This window comes from Sciurus vulgaris (assembly GCF_902686455.1).
Source record: "Sciurus vulgaris genome assembly, chromosome: 8".
In the NCBI taxonomy this organism is placed as follows: domain Eukaryota; kingdom Metazoa; phylum Chordata; class Mammalia; order Rodentia; family Sciuridae; genus Sciurus; species Sciurus vulgaris.
In genome coordinates, this window is record NC_136468.1 from 123,372,321 (window position 1) to 123,387,508 (window position 15,188).

General features: G+C 45.1%; 2 protein-coding genes across 6 annotated transcripts in view; one reads left to right on the forward strand and one right to left on the reverse strand.

The window, feature by feature from the left end:
* Positions 1-14,363, forward strand: part of YPEL1 (yippee like 1) — a 49,163-nt gene extending 34,800 nt beyond the window's left edge. The window contains exons 5-6 of one of the 3 annotated variants that reach the window (XR_013765915.1): positions 12,608-12,950; positions 14,281-14,363. Coding sequence is in view for 1 of the 3 variants with exons in the window: in XM_079152151.1 (XP_079008277.1) it covers positions 12,608-12,658 (51 nt within the window). In the remaining 2 variants the exon portion in view is untranslated. Of the gene's footprint in view, positions 1-12,607; positions 13,066-14,280 lie in introns of those variants that run through there. The other 2 variants (XR_013765916.1, XM_079152151.1) reach the window with 2 other exon arrangements.
* PPIL2 (peptidylprolyl isomerase like 2) overlaps positions 1-15,188 on the reverse strand; it is a 31,465-nt gene that overhangs the window by 12,793 nt on the left and 3,484 nt on the right. The window contains exons 2-11 of one of the 3 annotated variants that reach the window (XM_079152136.1): positions 14,351-14,400; positions 13,546-13,591; positions 11,662-11,724; positions 11,054-11,105; positions 7,680-7,731; positions 5,360-5,451; positions 4,193-4,282; positions 3,327-3,402; positions 1,646-1,806; positions 226-301 (exon numbers count right to left, since the gene is read on the reverse strand). In XM_079152136.1, coding sequence (XP_079008262.1) covers positions 226-301; positions 1,646-1,806; positions 3,327-3,402; positions 4,193-4,282; positions 5,360-5,451; positions 7,680-7,731; positions 11,054-11,105; positions 11,662-11,724; positions 13,546-13,591; positions 14,351-14,400 — 758 coding nt within the window. The remainder of the gene's footprint in view (positions 1-225; positions 302-1,645; positions 1,807-3,326; positions 3,403-4,192; positions 4,283-5,359; positions 5,452-7,679; positions 7,732-11,053; positions 11,106-11,661; positions 11,725-13,545; positions 13,592-14,350; positions 14,401-15,188) is intronic. The other 2 variants (XM_079152138.1, XM_079152137.1) reach the window with 2 other exon arrangements.

Genomic DNA, 15,188 nt, shown 5'->3' on the forward strand with positions numbered 1-15,188 from the left:
CAGGAGTTGAAGGCTGAAGATCTACCCTGTTCATAGTCAGGCTTGCCTGGGCACCATGGGGCTTAGGGCCACAAGGGGCAAGCAGGGGCTCAGTACTTAAAAGGGGGGTACTGGAAGCACCTGGACCCAAGATGAGGATGGGCAGTACCTACATGATAGGAAGGAGGCCCCAGCTGCTGCCACTGTGAACTCGGGCCCCTGGGGACCTGAGAGACAGGCAGTTACCTGCTTCATGTGTAGTCTCCGGCACCATGGCAGTGGAGGTGAAGGAAGCGCTGACCTTCCCCGTGGAATAGTGGGCCTGCCAGGAAAACCATGCTGCTTAGGTCCTGCCCTTGTGCCTCTCTCAGCTTCCCTGACCACCATGTACAGGCCCAGTGAGACAGCCAGGATTATAAGGGCCTTTTCCTCAGAGCTCAGACTTGGGAGCCAGTATGGCCAGAGGATAAGGCACATGGTAATGGCAGTGGGAGAGAGAGGCCAAGGCCCAAGGGCGTGAAATTGGCCTGGGTGGGAGCCAGGGGTGCACAGGTTCAACTGGGCTCCAACTTAAGATGGTAAGTCAAAACCTGGGCATAAATATCACACAGGGTCGGCCTTCTCCAGGGACAGAAGTACAAGGAAGTTGTTTCTTTCTAAGGATTTCAAATTTTTGTAAATTAAGAGATGATCTCTTTAATCAGGGGGAAAAAAAAAAACAAAGTCCTAATATTTATTTTTTATCCTAGAGACAAGGAAATAAAGTGGGCTTGCCCATAAGAAATAAATGCGGCAATGTGCTAAGGATGGCTGTGTTCCAGTGGGAGGATCATTTTTTTCTTTTTTTAGTACTAGTGATTGAAGACAGGGTCTTGCTAAGTTACTTAGGGCCTCATTAAGTTGCTGAAGCTGGCTCTGAACTTGTCCTGCCTCAGTCCCCTAAGGTGCTAGGATTACAGATCTGTGACACCACACACAGCTGAACTTCTTTTTAGTTTTCCAAAGTTTTCTTGGTTAATCCCTTATGGGGGAAGAGAACCTCAGAGCTAACTACCCCCAGCTTCTGCACTGCCTGCAGCTCTGGCTCACCAGTCCTGACTGCACAGGGGAGACAGAGCTCTGGGCCTGAAAGACCGAGCACAAATACCAGCATTCCCACTGCTGATGGAGCCTCAAGGAAAAATGAACAGGACATCCCAGGCAAAGGCCAGGCAGGTAGCCTCAAATATCTCAGCAGTTCCTGAAAGTCTCCCTGGCTTTATCCTGGGCTCCTGTACCCTGTCTCCCTGCCACCACAGACCTGCATGCCCTAAGACTGCTGTGTCCTAAGGTATAAAGCAGCCTCTGGAGGCAGGCAGCCAAACACCCACGGCCAGGTCAGGGACCTGGGCATAAGGCAGCCCTTCCTCAGCTTGGCTAACTCCTTTGTCCCTGGTTTACCACCCATTCTTTCACACTCAGTTGGGAGGTCTGTGTGATCCCTCTCACAGGGCCCAGCTATCTCAGCAGCCCTGAAGATTTGGGTATCCAGGGCCCCTGAGGTCCAGGACAGTTCTGGGAAAAGTCCCAGTCATATGTCCTCCAAATATATCCCAGGCTCCATGAGTCCCTTCCCCAGAACACTTCACAGGGCTGAGAGAGGCAGGTAATGGAGCTGCTTACTTACAGCATTTAGCTGGTCCACTTTCTTCTTCTCAGGGGCCTTCATGGTGGCTGCCAAGATTTCATCCCCTTTGAACTCCTTGTACAGCTCCTGGAGTGTCTCTCGGGTCTCAGTATTTGTGTTTTTCAAATAATAAGATGGGTCCTGTTTGGCCTTCTCCTCATCTACAAAACAGTATGGAGGTCCTGAGTAGCCAAACCACAGCAGCATCCACAGATGGGTATGATGGAGACAGAAAACCAGAGCCAACTACAGTAGCAGAAGCTACCACAAAGGTTAGCCCAGGGCCACCAGACATGTTGCAGGTCCCATGCTAGATTGTATTGCAGCAGCAAGTCAGGCATTCTGAGCACACCCAGTGCCATGGTGCCCAGTCCCAGGCCTGGAGGGGTCTTCCCCATTCAGTTAGCAGCAGTCTCAAGATGGGCAAGAGGCTTAGGGTTGACTTTTATTTTCTTCCTTCCATTTATCTGTATATACCAACCTTTTAATAGTATATGTTTTGCTTTTTAACTTAAAACTTTTTTCTTATGCTGAGCACAGTAGCACACACCTGTAATCCCAACAACTCATGAAGCTGAGACATGAGAATCACAAATTCAAGACCAGACTTAGTAACTTAGTGGGACCCTGTCTCAACATAAAAAATAAAAAGGGTTAGGGAAATAGCTGACATAGATCACTGGTAAAGTGCCTCTGGCCTCTGGGTTTAATCCCCAGTACTAAAAACAAACAAATAAAAAAACTTATGTAGCTAGGTGCAATAGTACACGTGCCTAAAATCCCAGCTACTCAAGAGGCTGAGGCGGGACTGCACGTGTAAAGCCAGCCTTGGAAACTTAGTGAGACCCTGTCTCAAAATAAAAAAAATAAAAATAAAGGAGGTTAGGATGTAGCTCAGTGGTCAAGTACCCCTGGGTTCCATCCCCAGTACTGGGGGATAAAAAAAAAAGTGCTATTTAAAATGACAGAAGTGTTTGGGAGTCTTTCCAGATGTGAAACACACCAGGCAGGATAGTGTATGCTGCTGCTTACCTGAAGGAAAGGAACAGAATCCCTGGGCCCTAGTCTTGGCCTCAAGGTCTCTGGAAGTCAGATCTCCTCAACTGTGTGCTCAGCCTCAGCCTCCCTAAATTCTAACTGGTTCATACAGTGTGCACCACTGAGTACCTGGGATGCTGTTCTCCACAGCACTGACGCCAACTAATCTCAGCCTGAATATTGTTGATTCCTCAAAAACAGCCCCAAGTGAACTAAGAAAATTGTGGAACTTCATTCCACAGTGTGTTCCTTGACACTGGCCAACCACAGGAAGTACAGGGACAAAGGGCCCAGCTGCCCCCAGGACATGAGCCTGATGTCACCCAGAGCCTCCACCTCGGTGACACCTCCATCAATACTCCCTAGAAAAAGCACAGGTCAACAGAAATCCAGGGAGATGTCCATGTCCACCAGAGCTGGGGAAGGGAAAATGAGATGTCCTGGAAAGTCTCACCTTCTGAGGTTCCCATAATAGCAGCTGGTTGATTCTCTGAACATCAGACACTGAACATGGATTCAGGAAACTTGAGGTATAGCTAGGCTAGAGCCAGAAGCCTGGAGTCCCTGGGTCCCAGGAAGGCAGGGGCTTTGCCCAGGGAGTATAGCCCATGTTCCACCCAGACCAGTCCCTGGTTGTACATACCTGGGTCTGTTATTTTCATGTTATTCTTAACATGAAAGAAGTTGGAGACATTGAACTTGTCCAAATTGGTGGGGTCCTATGGCAAAAGAGAACACCTAGGACAGTGAACCCAGGACTGTGGCCAAACAGCTGCCACAGGCAGCAAAGAGTGGTGGGCATGTACCTACAGAATAGGCCAGCACTGAAGGGTTGAGCAGAGAAGGAGGGGGGCCTCTGCTGCAGGCTGGATGACAAATGAGGATGGGTAGGGATAGGGCACGGACCACCTCGCTGCTCAGATGATCAGCAAACTGCATCCTTATCCTCTGGGGCACACAGTTATGGAGGTTTACTTGCTGGTAAGTTAACTACTGGATGGCCTGGGTAGCTATGGGGCCAAGCTCCAATCAGTATGGGACAAGCCACACAGGGGAACTGGTAACTCCTGCAGGCCTGCTCTAACCTCAGCTCCAGTCTGGTGGTCCTTGCTTTTCAACATCAGAGTTCTCATAGGTTCACTCAAGGTTCCCCAACATATACAGGGACACCCTATTTACATGTGGCACAATGCATGTGCCCTCTCCTATCCTCGAGGTGACTGGAGCAGGGCAAGCTTGCAAAGCTAACAGTCTGATGCCCTGAGATGGCTGTGGGGGAAGAGATAAGGCCCCTGACAACACAGAGGCACTGCAGAAGCCATGGCCAAAGAGAACCAAAGAGGTAGCGGCCCATGCCAAAGCCCTGGGTGACTGCAGGTGGGGCTGGGGGTGTTAAGAAGCTGAGGAATCACAACCACATAGTCATGGGAGAGGCCATCAAACTGGGCAGGAAAGAGAAGCAGAGCAGAGGTTCTGGAGTGGGCTCTCCTGGCAGGAGGCGACACTCACCTGGAGGGTAATGATGTCCTGCCGAGAGAAGGGTTCATCGGTCAGCAGGTCCCGAAAGTTCTTGGCCTTGATGTTTAGCTGCTCCACTGCCTACAGCCAGGAAGAGCTATAGTTACAGTGCTCACCCTAGATCCCAGTCCAGGGGCCTGCAGGCAGGGAGGCCTGGGGCTGACCAGACCACAGCACCACTGAGAGGTGAGAAACCAGGTGGAGACTACCATGTACATACCATGGGCTCCTGGCCACAGTCCCTACATGAAGGGCAGAGCTGGCTGGCAGCACCCCAGAGAGCAACTCTGCATGCTCAGTACTCTTTGTAGGATGATCTCAGGTAGATTTTACATATCAGCCAACAGGCTCAGTGAGGCCACCCTTCACTCATTCCCATCTTCACTGAGCATTGCTCATGCACCAGGCCCAGTGGTAGTTCCAGAGACAGGTGGTAAACAAGAATACAACATGCCTGCCCTTGTAGAATGCAGTCTAGTGGTGGTCTGGCTCTGCCAGCAAGGACTAACCAAGCCAATCCATGTGCTATGGGCAAGAAGCAGCCCAAGAGTTTCTGGGGCAGCACTGGCCACAGAGACCCTGAAAATGTCCAAGTGAGGAAAGAAATGTGCACAGGCTTTTCTGCAATGTGAGGTTCCTCCCTGCCCCCACTCTGAGCAAGAAGACCTATGGGGAAATTACTGCCTCCTGTCCTTATACCCACTCCCTGCCAGAACCCCTCCCACCAGACTGGTGTTCACTCCTTCCTAGGGACACCTAGGAATCTCACCTCCCCTTGCCCTATGGGGTCCAGCAGCCCCTTAGAGCCACTGGGGCCTGTTCTCAGAGCAAAGGTTCTTTCCTGGGCCTGATCTTTGCCCTCTGGGGTATAAAGGCACCTCCACCTCCCCCAAGCTCAGCAATCAGAATTGCCTGGACTTCAGGTCCAGAGGGCCCAGGAAGTACCTCTCCACTTTTCTGGACCTATCTGAAAATGGGAAGGTACCCAGTCAGGTCTTGGCAGGAAAGCCCATGCTGGTGGCTATGACTATAAATCCCATGAGAACAGACCATGCTTGTTCACTCCCAACGCTCAGCCAGGACGAGAGAGTGTGCCCAAAGCACATACCCAAGGGTCTGATGCCACACAGTCCCACACTCCCTGCAGTGAGGACCCACCTCATAGGCATAGACATTGCCAGTCGTCCTGATGGCCACAATGTGGGTGTTATTGGTGAATACAGTGAACAGCACCGGGCAATGATACTTCTCTAGAGAGAAGGCACATACAGGAAAGTCAGTCATCCCTAAGAGGTTTGATCATCCCAAAGAAGAAGCAAAAGAGAACTCAGGCTGAGGGTCAGAGAAAGGGAGAAGGGGAAACCCCAAGGCAGCTGCACAAAGCTGGGATCCAGAGAGACAGCAGCTGCTCAAGTCCCACTCCCAAGCGTAATTAGTAAACTCCGATTCATTCTGTAAACCCCTGCCTCACCTTCCTCAGACAGGTGGACCTAGCATGTCCCAGGTGATCCCATGCTAGCTCATTCCTACTCCTCCTCTTGAAGCCATCCCTGGGTAGGAAACAGTCCATTCTCCCAGTGACCTAGCTTGACTGCTGCTCCTACTTCTCACAGCTGTAGCACCCACCAGTCACACTGTCTCCTCACCTTCCTCATCTCTCACCTGGGCTACTGTGGCAAATTCCTGATGGTCCCCTGCCCTAATAACCCCCCACCCGGCAGCCCTGTCTAATAAGTCCCCAAAAAATAAAACACAAAACAAACAAAAGGTGGGCAGGAACTTAAAGACTAAGGGTCTTAGCAATGTCACCCACATTGACAAGTGGGTGTACATTTGATTAGGCTAAGAAATGCCTAATTTTTTAGGTGCTGTAATGCTACTGTGATAAGGTAAGTCCTTATCTTTTAGAGTTACACAGTTAAGTATTTAAGCAGGAAATAATTCCATGTCTGGAAAATGCTTTGACATCATCCCCAGAGGTGCCAAAATACAGCCAGGCATGGTGGTGCATGCCTGTAATCCCAGTGGCTTGGGAGCTGAGGCAGGAGGATCATGAGTTCAAAGCTAGCCTTAGCCTCAGCCTCAGCAACTTAGCAAGATCCTATCTCTAAATAAAATATAAAAAGGGCTGGGGATGTGACTCAGTGGTTAAGCACCCCTGGGTTCAATCCTGCGTACCAAAAAAACAAAAAAAAGAAAACGAGTAAGACAACTTTAAGTTTCCACCACTGACTAATTTTAAAATTCAATGCAAGCGAAAGTGAAGCTGAGGAATTATAAATGGCCAGGCTAAACCAACCTAAACAACAGCATCTGCATGGCAAAAGAAGACCAAGGTTAGGGCCACAAAGACCTCCAGTAAGATGAGCACCTCAGATAGGAACTATACAGGGTGGTCACTTTAGTCCTGGTATCTGGCCAAGAGACAAGAAGAAGGCATGCAAGAATATAAAGCAAAAAGTCTTCAAGCTGGGTTAGGACTTTAGAAGTGATGATGACAAGCTGAGTGCAGTGGTGCACTCCTATAAATCCAGTGACTCAGGAAGCTGAGGCAAGAGGAATACAAGTTCAAAGCCAGCCTCAACAATTTAGCAAGGCCCAAGCAACTAAGCAACACACTGTTTCAAAATAAAAAATAAAAAGGGCTGGGGGTGTAGTTCAATGTTTAAGTGCCCCAGGGTTTAATCCCTGGTACAAAAAAATAATAATAATAAAGTGATGGTGACAAGAGCCTAGCCAAGAGATTCCTCCAGACCACCCACACCATAGCCTAACCCACCTACCCTGATTCTGCCTCCAACAATGAATAGATGCCTCACACCCCACAGGGTCCAACCATGCCCACAAAGGCCATTGGTGGTTCAATGGACTGAATGCCTTTGTAGAAAAAAGTGGATCTGTGCCAGTTCACCCCCATTTTAAAACTATCTGGACCTTTATGAAGTCATGTGATATCTTTTGAGAAAAAAACATGCGTCTAACTTGTTCAGAAAGGAATGACTGAGGGCTGGAGATGTGGTTCAGTGGTAGAGTATGTGCTTAGCATGTGCAAAGCCCTAGATTCAATCAGATTGAAGGAAGGAAGGAAAAAAGGAAGGAAGGAAAAGAGGAAGGAGAGGAAAAGGAAGGAAGGGGAGGAAAGAGAGGAAGGAGAAGGGAAGGAAGGAAGAACTGATAAAAGATCTTGAGAGGGGAGAGAGTATGGGGTAAGAGGGACAGTAAAATGAATCAAACATTATTACCTTATGTGCATATATGACTACATGACTGATGTGATTCTACATCATGAACAACCAGAAGAAATGAGAAGTTATGTTCCATTTATATATGATGTGTCAAAATGCATTCTACTGTCATGTATAACTAATTAGAACAACAACATCAAAAAAAAAAAAAAAAAAAAAAAAAAAACTTGATGAGAGCAGGGACTCTGGGGTTCCATGAGCCAATCCTAGAGCTGGCTATAAAAGGGACTCACCTTCACTGTTCTTGGCAAAGTTCAGCTTGATCAGGGACCTGCCATCAAGTTTCTGAAAGACACAAAATAATAATTAATAAGAAGTGGGTGCAGTGGTGCGCACCTGTAATCCCAGCAGTTTGGGAGGCTGAGACAGGAGGATCATGAGTTCAAAGTCAGTCTCAGCAACTTAGCAAGGCACTAAGCAACTCAGTGAGACCCTGTCTTTAAATAAAATACAAAATAAGGGCTGGGGATGTGGCTTAGTGGTTAAGTGCCCCTGAGTTCAATCCTGGTACCAAAATTAATAATAATAATAATAATAATAATAATAATAATAATAATAATAAAATGTGAAGAAATGAAAAGCTAAGAAGCCTGAAAACAGACAGGTTGGAAAGGTCTTTGCCAGTCAATTCTTTGCAGCTACAGAACAGGTCTCTAGCTGTGGGGACCTCTTTGGTCAAGCCCCAGAACATTGCCAGGACTCAAAAGGGGGCTGCAGAATAGTGTGCACAATGCTACATTTACATAAACCACCATCCACCCCTACTGGCTCTGAGTAGAACCCATTTGTAAACACACAAATGCCAACAGAGATGCCCACTGGACTGAAAGAAATAGGACTAAAGGTTGAGGCTACAAGATGAAAGTTGGTTTTATACTTCTATGAAGTCTGAACTTAATTCTATTTTTATTTTTATTTTTTTTGTGCTGGGGATCAAACCTAGGGCCTTGTATATACTAGGCAAGCACTCTGCCACTCAACTACATCCTATTCCCTGGGAAGAGTCTTATTGCCAAGGGCACTTCCACCCAGCAATGGGAGCTGACGATAGCACCAGCATAGGGACTCCATGTTCTGGGGTCTTGACTCTCCATCTTGTTCACAGTCTATGCTGCTCTTGCCCCAAACTCCAAGGAGAGGGAGGAGTAAATGTGTCAGGCCATGAGGAAGAACAGGGTCCCTGGGTAAACGGCACAAGAATCACCCTCTATACTTGGTTGAAAAATGCTCCCCTGAAGTTCACACCTGCTGGGAACCTGTGAAAGTGACCTGACTTGGAAATAGGGTCTCTGCACCTCCCATGTTCATGGAGAGGCAGAATTAATATTGTTAAAATGGCCATACTACCAAAAGCAATATACACATTCAATGCAATCCCCATCAAAATACCAATCACATTCTTCACAGAACTAGAAAAAAGTCCTAAAATTCATTTGGAAGAATAAAATACCCAGAAATAAAGCAATTCTAAGCCAAAAAAAGCAAGGTTGGAAGCATCACAATACCTGACTTCAAATTATACTACAGAGCTATAGTAATAAAAACTGCATGGTACTGGCATAAAAATAGACACATAGACCAATGGTACAGAATAGAAACCCACACACCTACAGTCATCTGATCCTTGACAAAGGTGCCAAAAACATACACTGGAGAAAAGACAGGCTTTTGAAACAAATGTGAATGGATGGGTGCTACTGAATAAATGGAAAAATGGGCCCACAGAGGGAAGGAGACAAACCTCTAAGAAGTAAAGAGACCAAGGGCTGCGGATGTGCCTCGGTGGTAGAGAACTTGCCTAGCAAGCAAGAGTCCCTGAGTTCAAGTTCTAGTTTGCAAAAAAAATAATAATAATTAATTAATTAAATCAAAGTAAAAAAACAAATAGAAATAGAAGTAAAGGGACCCAAGAGAACAGACAGAATGATTACATGCAGGAATATAGTGGAATTATGATAAAGACATATAGTGGGGTTAAAGGAAAATGAGCTGGAATTTTACTCAAGGAATACTCTCCCTGAGTGGCACAGAATTCACAGCATTGGACCTGTGTGCAGGGCATAAAAGAAGTGAGTTAGGGCTGGGGAGATAGCTCAGTCGGTAGAGTGCTTGCCTTGTCAGCACAAGGCCCTGGGTTCGATCCCCAGCACCCAAAAAAAAAAAAAAAAAAAAAAAAAAGAAGTGAGTTAATTTAACTCACTAGAATGGTCTGGACATGAGCTGTCCCCCTCCAAAGCTCCTGTGTTAATGCAGGAATATTCACAGGTGAAATAATTAAATTATGAAAACTATAATCCAAATCAGTCCATCCTAGTTTCAATGAACTAAATGAACTGTAACTGTAGACAGATGGGGAATGACAAAAGGAGGTGGGTCACTGGTATTGCCCCTGGAGGGACTCATCTTCCCTGAAGTGTCAGTCTCTCTCTGTCTCTCTCTCCCTCTAATTAGAATGAAAAAAAAAAAAACTATTTAATAAAAATTTTAAAAAAAGATTTTTTTACCTATAAACAGCAAAAAAAAAAAAAACAAAAAAACCTACCCTGTGTTGCTGAGGTCACAGGGTCAACTCACATGCTGCTATCAAGCGTTTGAAGCAATACAACAGCTTTGGAAGGTAATTCACCAGTAGCTACCAAAACTGAAAACACGCCCATCCTTTGACTCAGTACTGCTGGATGGATACTTCTACCTCCCAAAGAAACATGCACAGGGGCATTTCCTTCACCTGTTTATAATGGCAAACAATTTAAAATCCAGTGTAGTAATCCCACAAAGAAGGATATACACTGAAACACAGAAAAGGCTGTGATTTCTGCAACAATATGTTAATAAGGTCTCCAAGACACACTGCAGGGCATATAAAGCAGGGTACACAGGGGTTTATCCACTATGATCACATCTGTGGTCAAAGAAAAGGCATATATAGTAGTTCCTCAGTATAGCAGATTGGTTCCAGGACCCCCCAGGATATCAAAATTCATAGATGCTCAAGTACTTCATATAAAATGGCACAGAAACTACACATATTCTCCAGGACATTTAAAATATCTGTAGATGAGGGTTTGTTTTTTTTGTGTGTGTGTGTATGTGTGTGTGTGTGTGTGTGTGTGTGTGTGTGTGTGTGTGTGGTATTGGCAATGGAACCCAGGGCCTCCCACATGCTAGGCAAGTGTTCTACTACTGAGCTGCATCCCTAGTCATTCTTTATATGACTTATAATACCTAATACAATATCAGTGCTATATAAATATTGTTATACTGTAGTATATAAGGAATAATGACAAGGAAAAATTCTGTATATTTTCAGTATGAACTTAATTTTCTTTCAAATATTTATGACTGGTAGTTGGTTTAACATGCAGATTCACAATGTACAGATATGGAAGGACAATGTAAATTCATAAACACATGCCCATGTAGTGGATACTTCTGGAAAGGAGTGGGTGTGGTGAGGAGAGGGAAGGCCTATTACTCTTCACGGTGTGTGTACTTGCTCCCCATGAATAGTTCTCTACCAGGTCCATGTGTACATGAAAATGACCAGAACAAAGTAAAGGCAAGAAGACAGCTCTCACCAGCATCAAACTCCTACATGGCCACCTACCTCTCCATTGCTGGGGTTAGTCCCGTACTTCTTAAGCCATGGAACAATATTCCTGAAGGAAAGAGAACACAGAAAGTGTCACCAGGTCTTGGGATGTAGCTCAGTGGTAGAGCAAATGCTTAGCTTATGCAATGCCCAGGGTCCAATCCCAAAAATTAAAAAGTATAAGCATAATACTTCAAACTACAGCCCTAGAAAAGCATATGCCTTCTCTATGGCTCTGCTTTTATAAAGTGAAAGTATCCAGTTCATAAACATTCTAAGACAGTGCCAATTAAAACACAAAGACCTTCACATATAGAAGATGAAGAGCAATTTGAACCCACTTCTGGCAGGGACAGGAGCAACTGTCAGTTAAAGCTCCTTACCTGAGAGGGAAAAGGGACATGTCACAGCAGCACTGCTGCCATGTCCCTGAGGTCCTGGCTATCCCTCCTTAGTCACCAACAGGCCCACTCACAATTCCTGAGACTGTTGGGATCAGGATCTAGTGACCTTGACATTGCCTAGCTTGGCACTGTCTGGACCCACTAACCCAACACCTTCTTCCTTAGTACGTGTGAACAATCTCACCGTGTTTGTAGATCAAAATTCAAGGTAAAACTCACAGCAAGTCAAAGACAACACCTTCCGGAGTGCAGACTGGGTAGACAAAGGGCTGCAGAGAAAGACTGAAAAAGAAATCATTCCTGGTCAGCTGCTGGACACACTGATTGCACCATGGGCTGGCCAGGCCATGAGTACTATGTACTATGAGTACATAGTACTCATGATACCTCCCTTTGGCTTCCATCCTTCAATCATTCCTGTAACAGTTCCAGGGGCTTTTCTGCATAGCCTGTACTGGTGGTCAGCACCAAAGGTGACCCTGATGCCCGCTCCCTCCAGTTTGCAGCGTAAATTGTTAAGTACAAGGCACAGGCCCAAGGAGGTGTCACAGGGCCTTAGAATTACAATAACCAGGCTTCTCTCACATTCACTGCATGTCTATAACAGTTCTGTTATCAATTCTGGTCCCTGGGTGAAAGGATGATGGCTCAGTGGTAGAGCGTTTGCCTGCCACGTGTGAGGCACTGGGTTTGATTCTCAGCACCACATATAAATAAATAAATAAATAAATAAATAAATAAATAAATAAATAAATAAATAAATAAATAAATAAATAAATAAATAAATAGGAAAAAAAGAAAAATAAACATAAATATTAAAAAAAAAAAGAAAAGAAAAAGAACTGGTCCCTGGACGTAGGCTTAGGGAGGCAAGACTGGGATTCACTCTCTAAAACTTCACATAGCAGACAGGCCAAGCTTTTATACTGAAAGCTATCCTCCCAAATTCTGAGAGGGAATAATGGGGCTACTGTGGTCTGGGGTAGGTACCCTATCTTTTCCTGACCACAGAGTGTGTACACAGTCCCTCACATTTCCAAGAAGCTGCTACACGACTAAATCAATACCTAAGTCCCTGGGAGCCCACAGGAAATTCTCACACATGGATATGGGGATAAGGCATTCTGCAAAGGCCCTGACCACAAGCTATTTAACCCTCCAACAGGTCCCCACTTCTGTTCATAACCAGACCTATCTGGCTGGAAGCAGCCTTTAGGTGGCTCTGCATCTGGGTTCCTTCTCATTCCCACCAGTGCCTGGGTTCACATGTAAGTGAAGAAAGTCCTCATGATATCATTACTCTTGCTGCTGTTCATGCTGCTATTACTTAATTTCTCTAACAAGAGTAAAATGTTACAGGTGTGGGCCTGGGGTCAGATCACTGGGGTCAAGACTCAGTGACCCAATCTTTCCAGATGTGACCTGTGAGCAAGGTGCTTCACTCTTCTAAGCATCAGTTCTCTCAACCATAAAATGGACTTAACAACAGGGCCTCCTCTCCTTGGAAGGTAAGAATGAGGTTAAAAAAAGACAAAGCTTGGGCTGGGATTGTAGCTCAGTGGTTGAGTGCTTGCCTAGCACATGTGAGGCCCTTGGTTCAATCCTTAGCACCACATAAAAATAAATAAAATAAAGGTATTGTGTCTATCTACAACTAAAAAATATATGTTTTTAAAAAAAGACAGAGCTTGTAAATACAGATACAAGAAATAAAAAATATATACTACCTGTCATCATGGTTGGGTCCACTGCCTCCCATCAGGGAAGATGCAGGTGGAGGAATATAAATGATCCCCACCTACACCTTCAGATTCACTACCAGACAGTACATGATGAGCACCCCTAATTTGAAAATAAAATCCAAAATGCTCCAGAATCCAAAAATTTTTGTGTGTCACATCAATGCTCAAAAAAGTTTAGAATTTTGTAACATTTTGGACTTCAGATTTTCAGAGTAGAGATGCTTAAATTAAAAGTCTATGCAAATATTCCAAAATCTGAGAAGCTCTCAAATCTGAAACACATCTAGTCTCAAACATTTCAGAAAAAGGATGTCCAACATATAGAGAACCACAGGGAAAGATAAACATTTAGAACCCTTACCTGCAGTGATCAAAAGGTAAACGACGAAAATTTGTTTGTGGGATATCTGTTTAAAATGAAATAAAAAACACTACACTTATTTGTAAAATATTTCATCTATGTGCACCTAACAACAATTCAATTACATTTTATAAAAAAGTTGATGCAGGGCTGGGGAGATAGCTCAGTTGGTAGAGTGCTTGCTTGCAAGCACAAGGCCCTGGGTTTAATCCCCAGCACCGCAAAAAATAAAAAAATAAAAAAGTTGATGCAAATTACCTAGTATAGCAATTGCTATGGATTAAAACTTTTCTGTCTTTTTTTGGTGCTGGGGATTGAACCCAGAGCCTTGGGTATGTTAGGCATATGCTCCACCACTAAGTTACACCTCCCAGTCCATGGATTAAAAATCTTTTGAAATAATGAGAAACACATGGGGTACATCAAAAAGAACTTAGATGGAGCCTGGCACAGTGGTGCATGCCTGTAATCCCAAAGACTCTGGAGGCTGAGGCAGGAGGATTATAGGTTCAAAGCCAGCCTCAGCAAATTAGCAAGGCTCTAAGCAATTTGGTGAGACCCTGTCTCAAAATAAAAAACAACATGTTATTTAAACCTACATTTTGAAAAATCCCCACCAAGATGAAACATTTTCTCCTATGCTGAGTATATTTCCTTTTTTGTGGGCTACATCCTCAGTTTAGTTGTCTATTACAATGTCTGTTCTTGTTAACTGTTCATTTTTACAGCTTACAGTAGATTAAAGACATCATTCCTTAATACCACCCCCATGTACCATGGAAAACAGAAGAATTTTATGCTTTACCTGGCTTCTTGCCACCATAAAAGTGAGTATATTCAGCACAGGTAATGTACCTGAAGGACAGAAAGAATGTTATTATCTCCTCTTTTTAGAGATGACAGAGTCTGTGAAGTAAGTAACTAATAATGTAACTGTTGCTTATTCAGCAAAAGCTTATTAAAATACCTGTTAGGTGTCAGGCACATAGTGATAAACAAAATAGGCAGGAGGATACAGAGACTAGTAAATAGAAAACAACATTTCTGCTTTGCTCTGAAAGAAACAAACTGGAGATCCAAGATGGCAGACTACAGGGAGGCTGCATTCCTTGTCGCTCCATAACTTGGGTTTTAACCAGAGGTCCATAACTTGGGTTTTAACCAGAGGATATGTTTCTCAGTGAGGCAGACTTTGCTGCTTATCAATCCTCTGCTGTTTACCCCATTTGTCCATTGCAATCAGTTGCAGTCTGCCAACATATTGTCCACTTTTTGAGTGTAGATTGCTCACTGACTGGCAACTATCATCCGCCATCTGCCTGCCTCTTGCCTGCCCATCTCCTGCCTTTCACCTACCGATCATTCACTGCCCAAGGTCCACCTGCCAATTGTCCGCTGGTAGCCAGCAGACCAACCACAGACCGCCAGTGAATTGCCAGCTGCCTGCTGTTGACTGGAAGTCCACTGACACAGAACCTGCAGGTTTGGTTACAAGTGGCTGCCGCCATTTTGAGACAACAGCCAGGACCTGTAGGACCCCCAGCCGGACTGACTGAGTCCCATTTCCAGGACCCTTCAGCCCGACCGACCACACTGCACAGCCAGGACCCCTCAACAAGACCGATCACACCCCACCTCCAGGA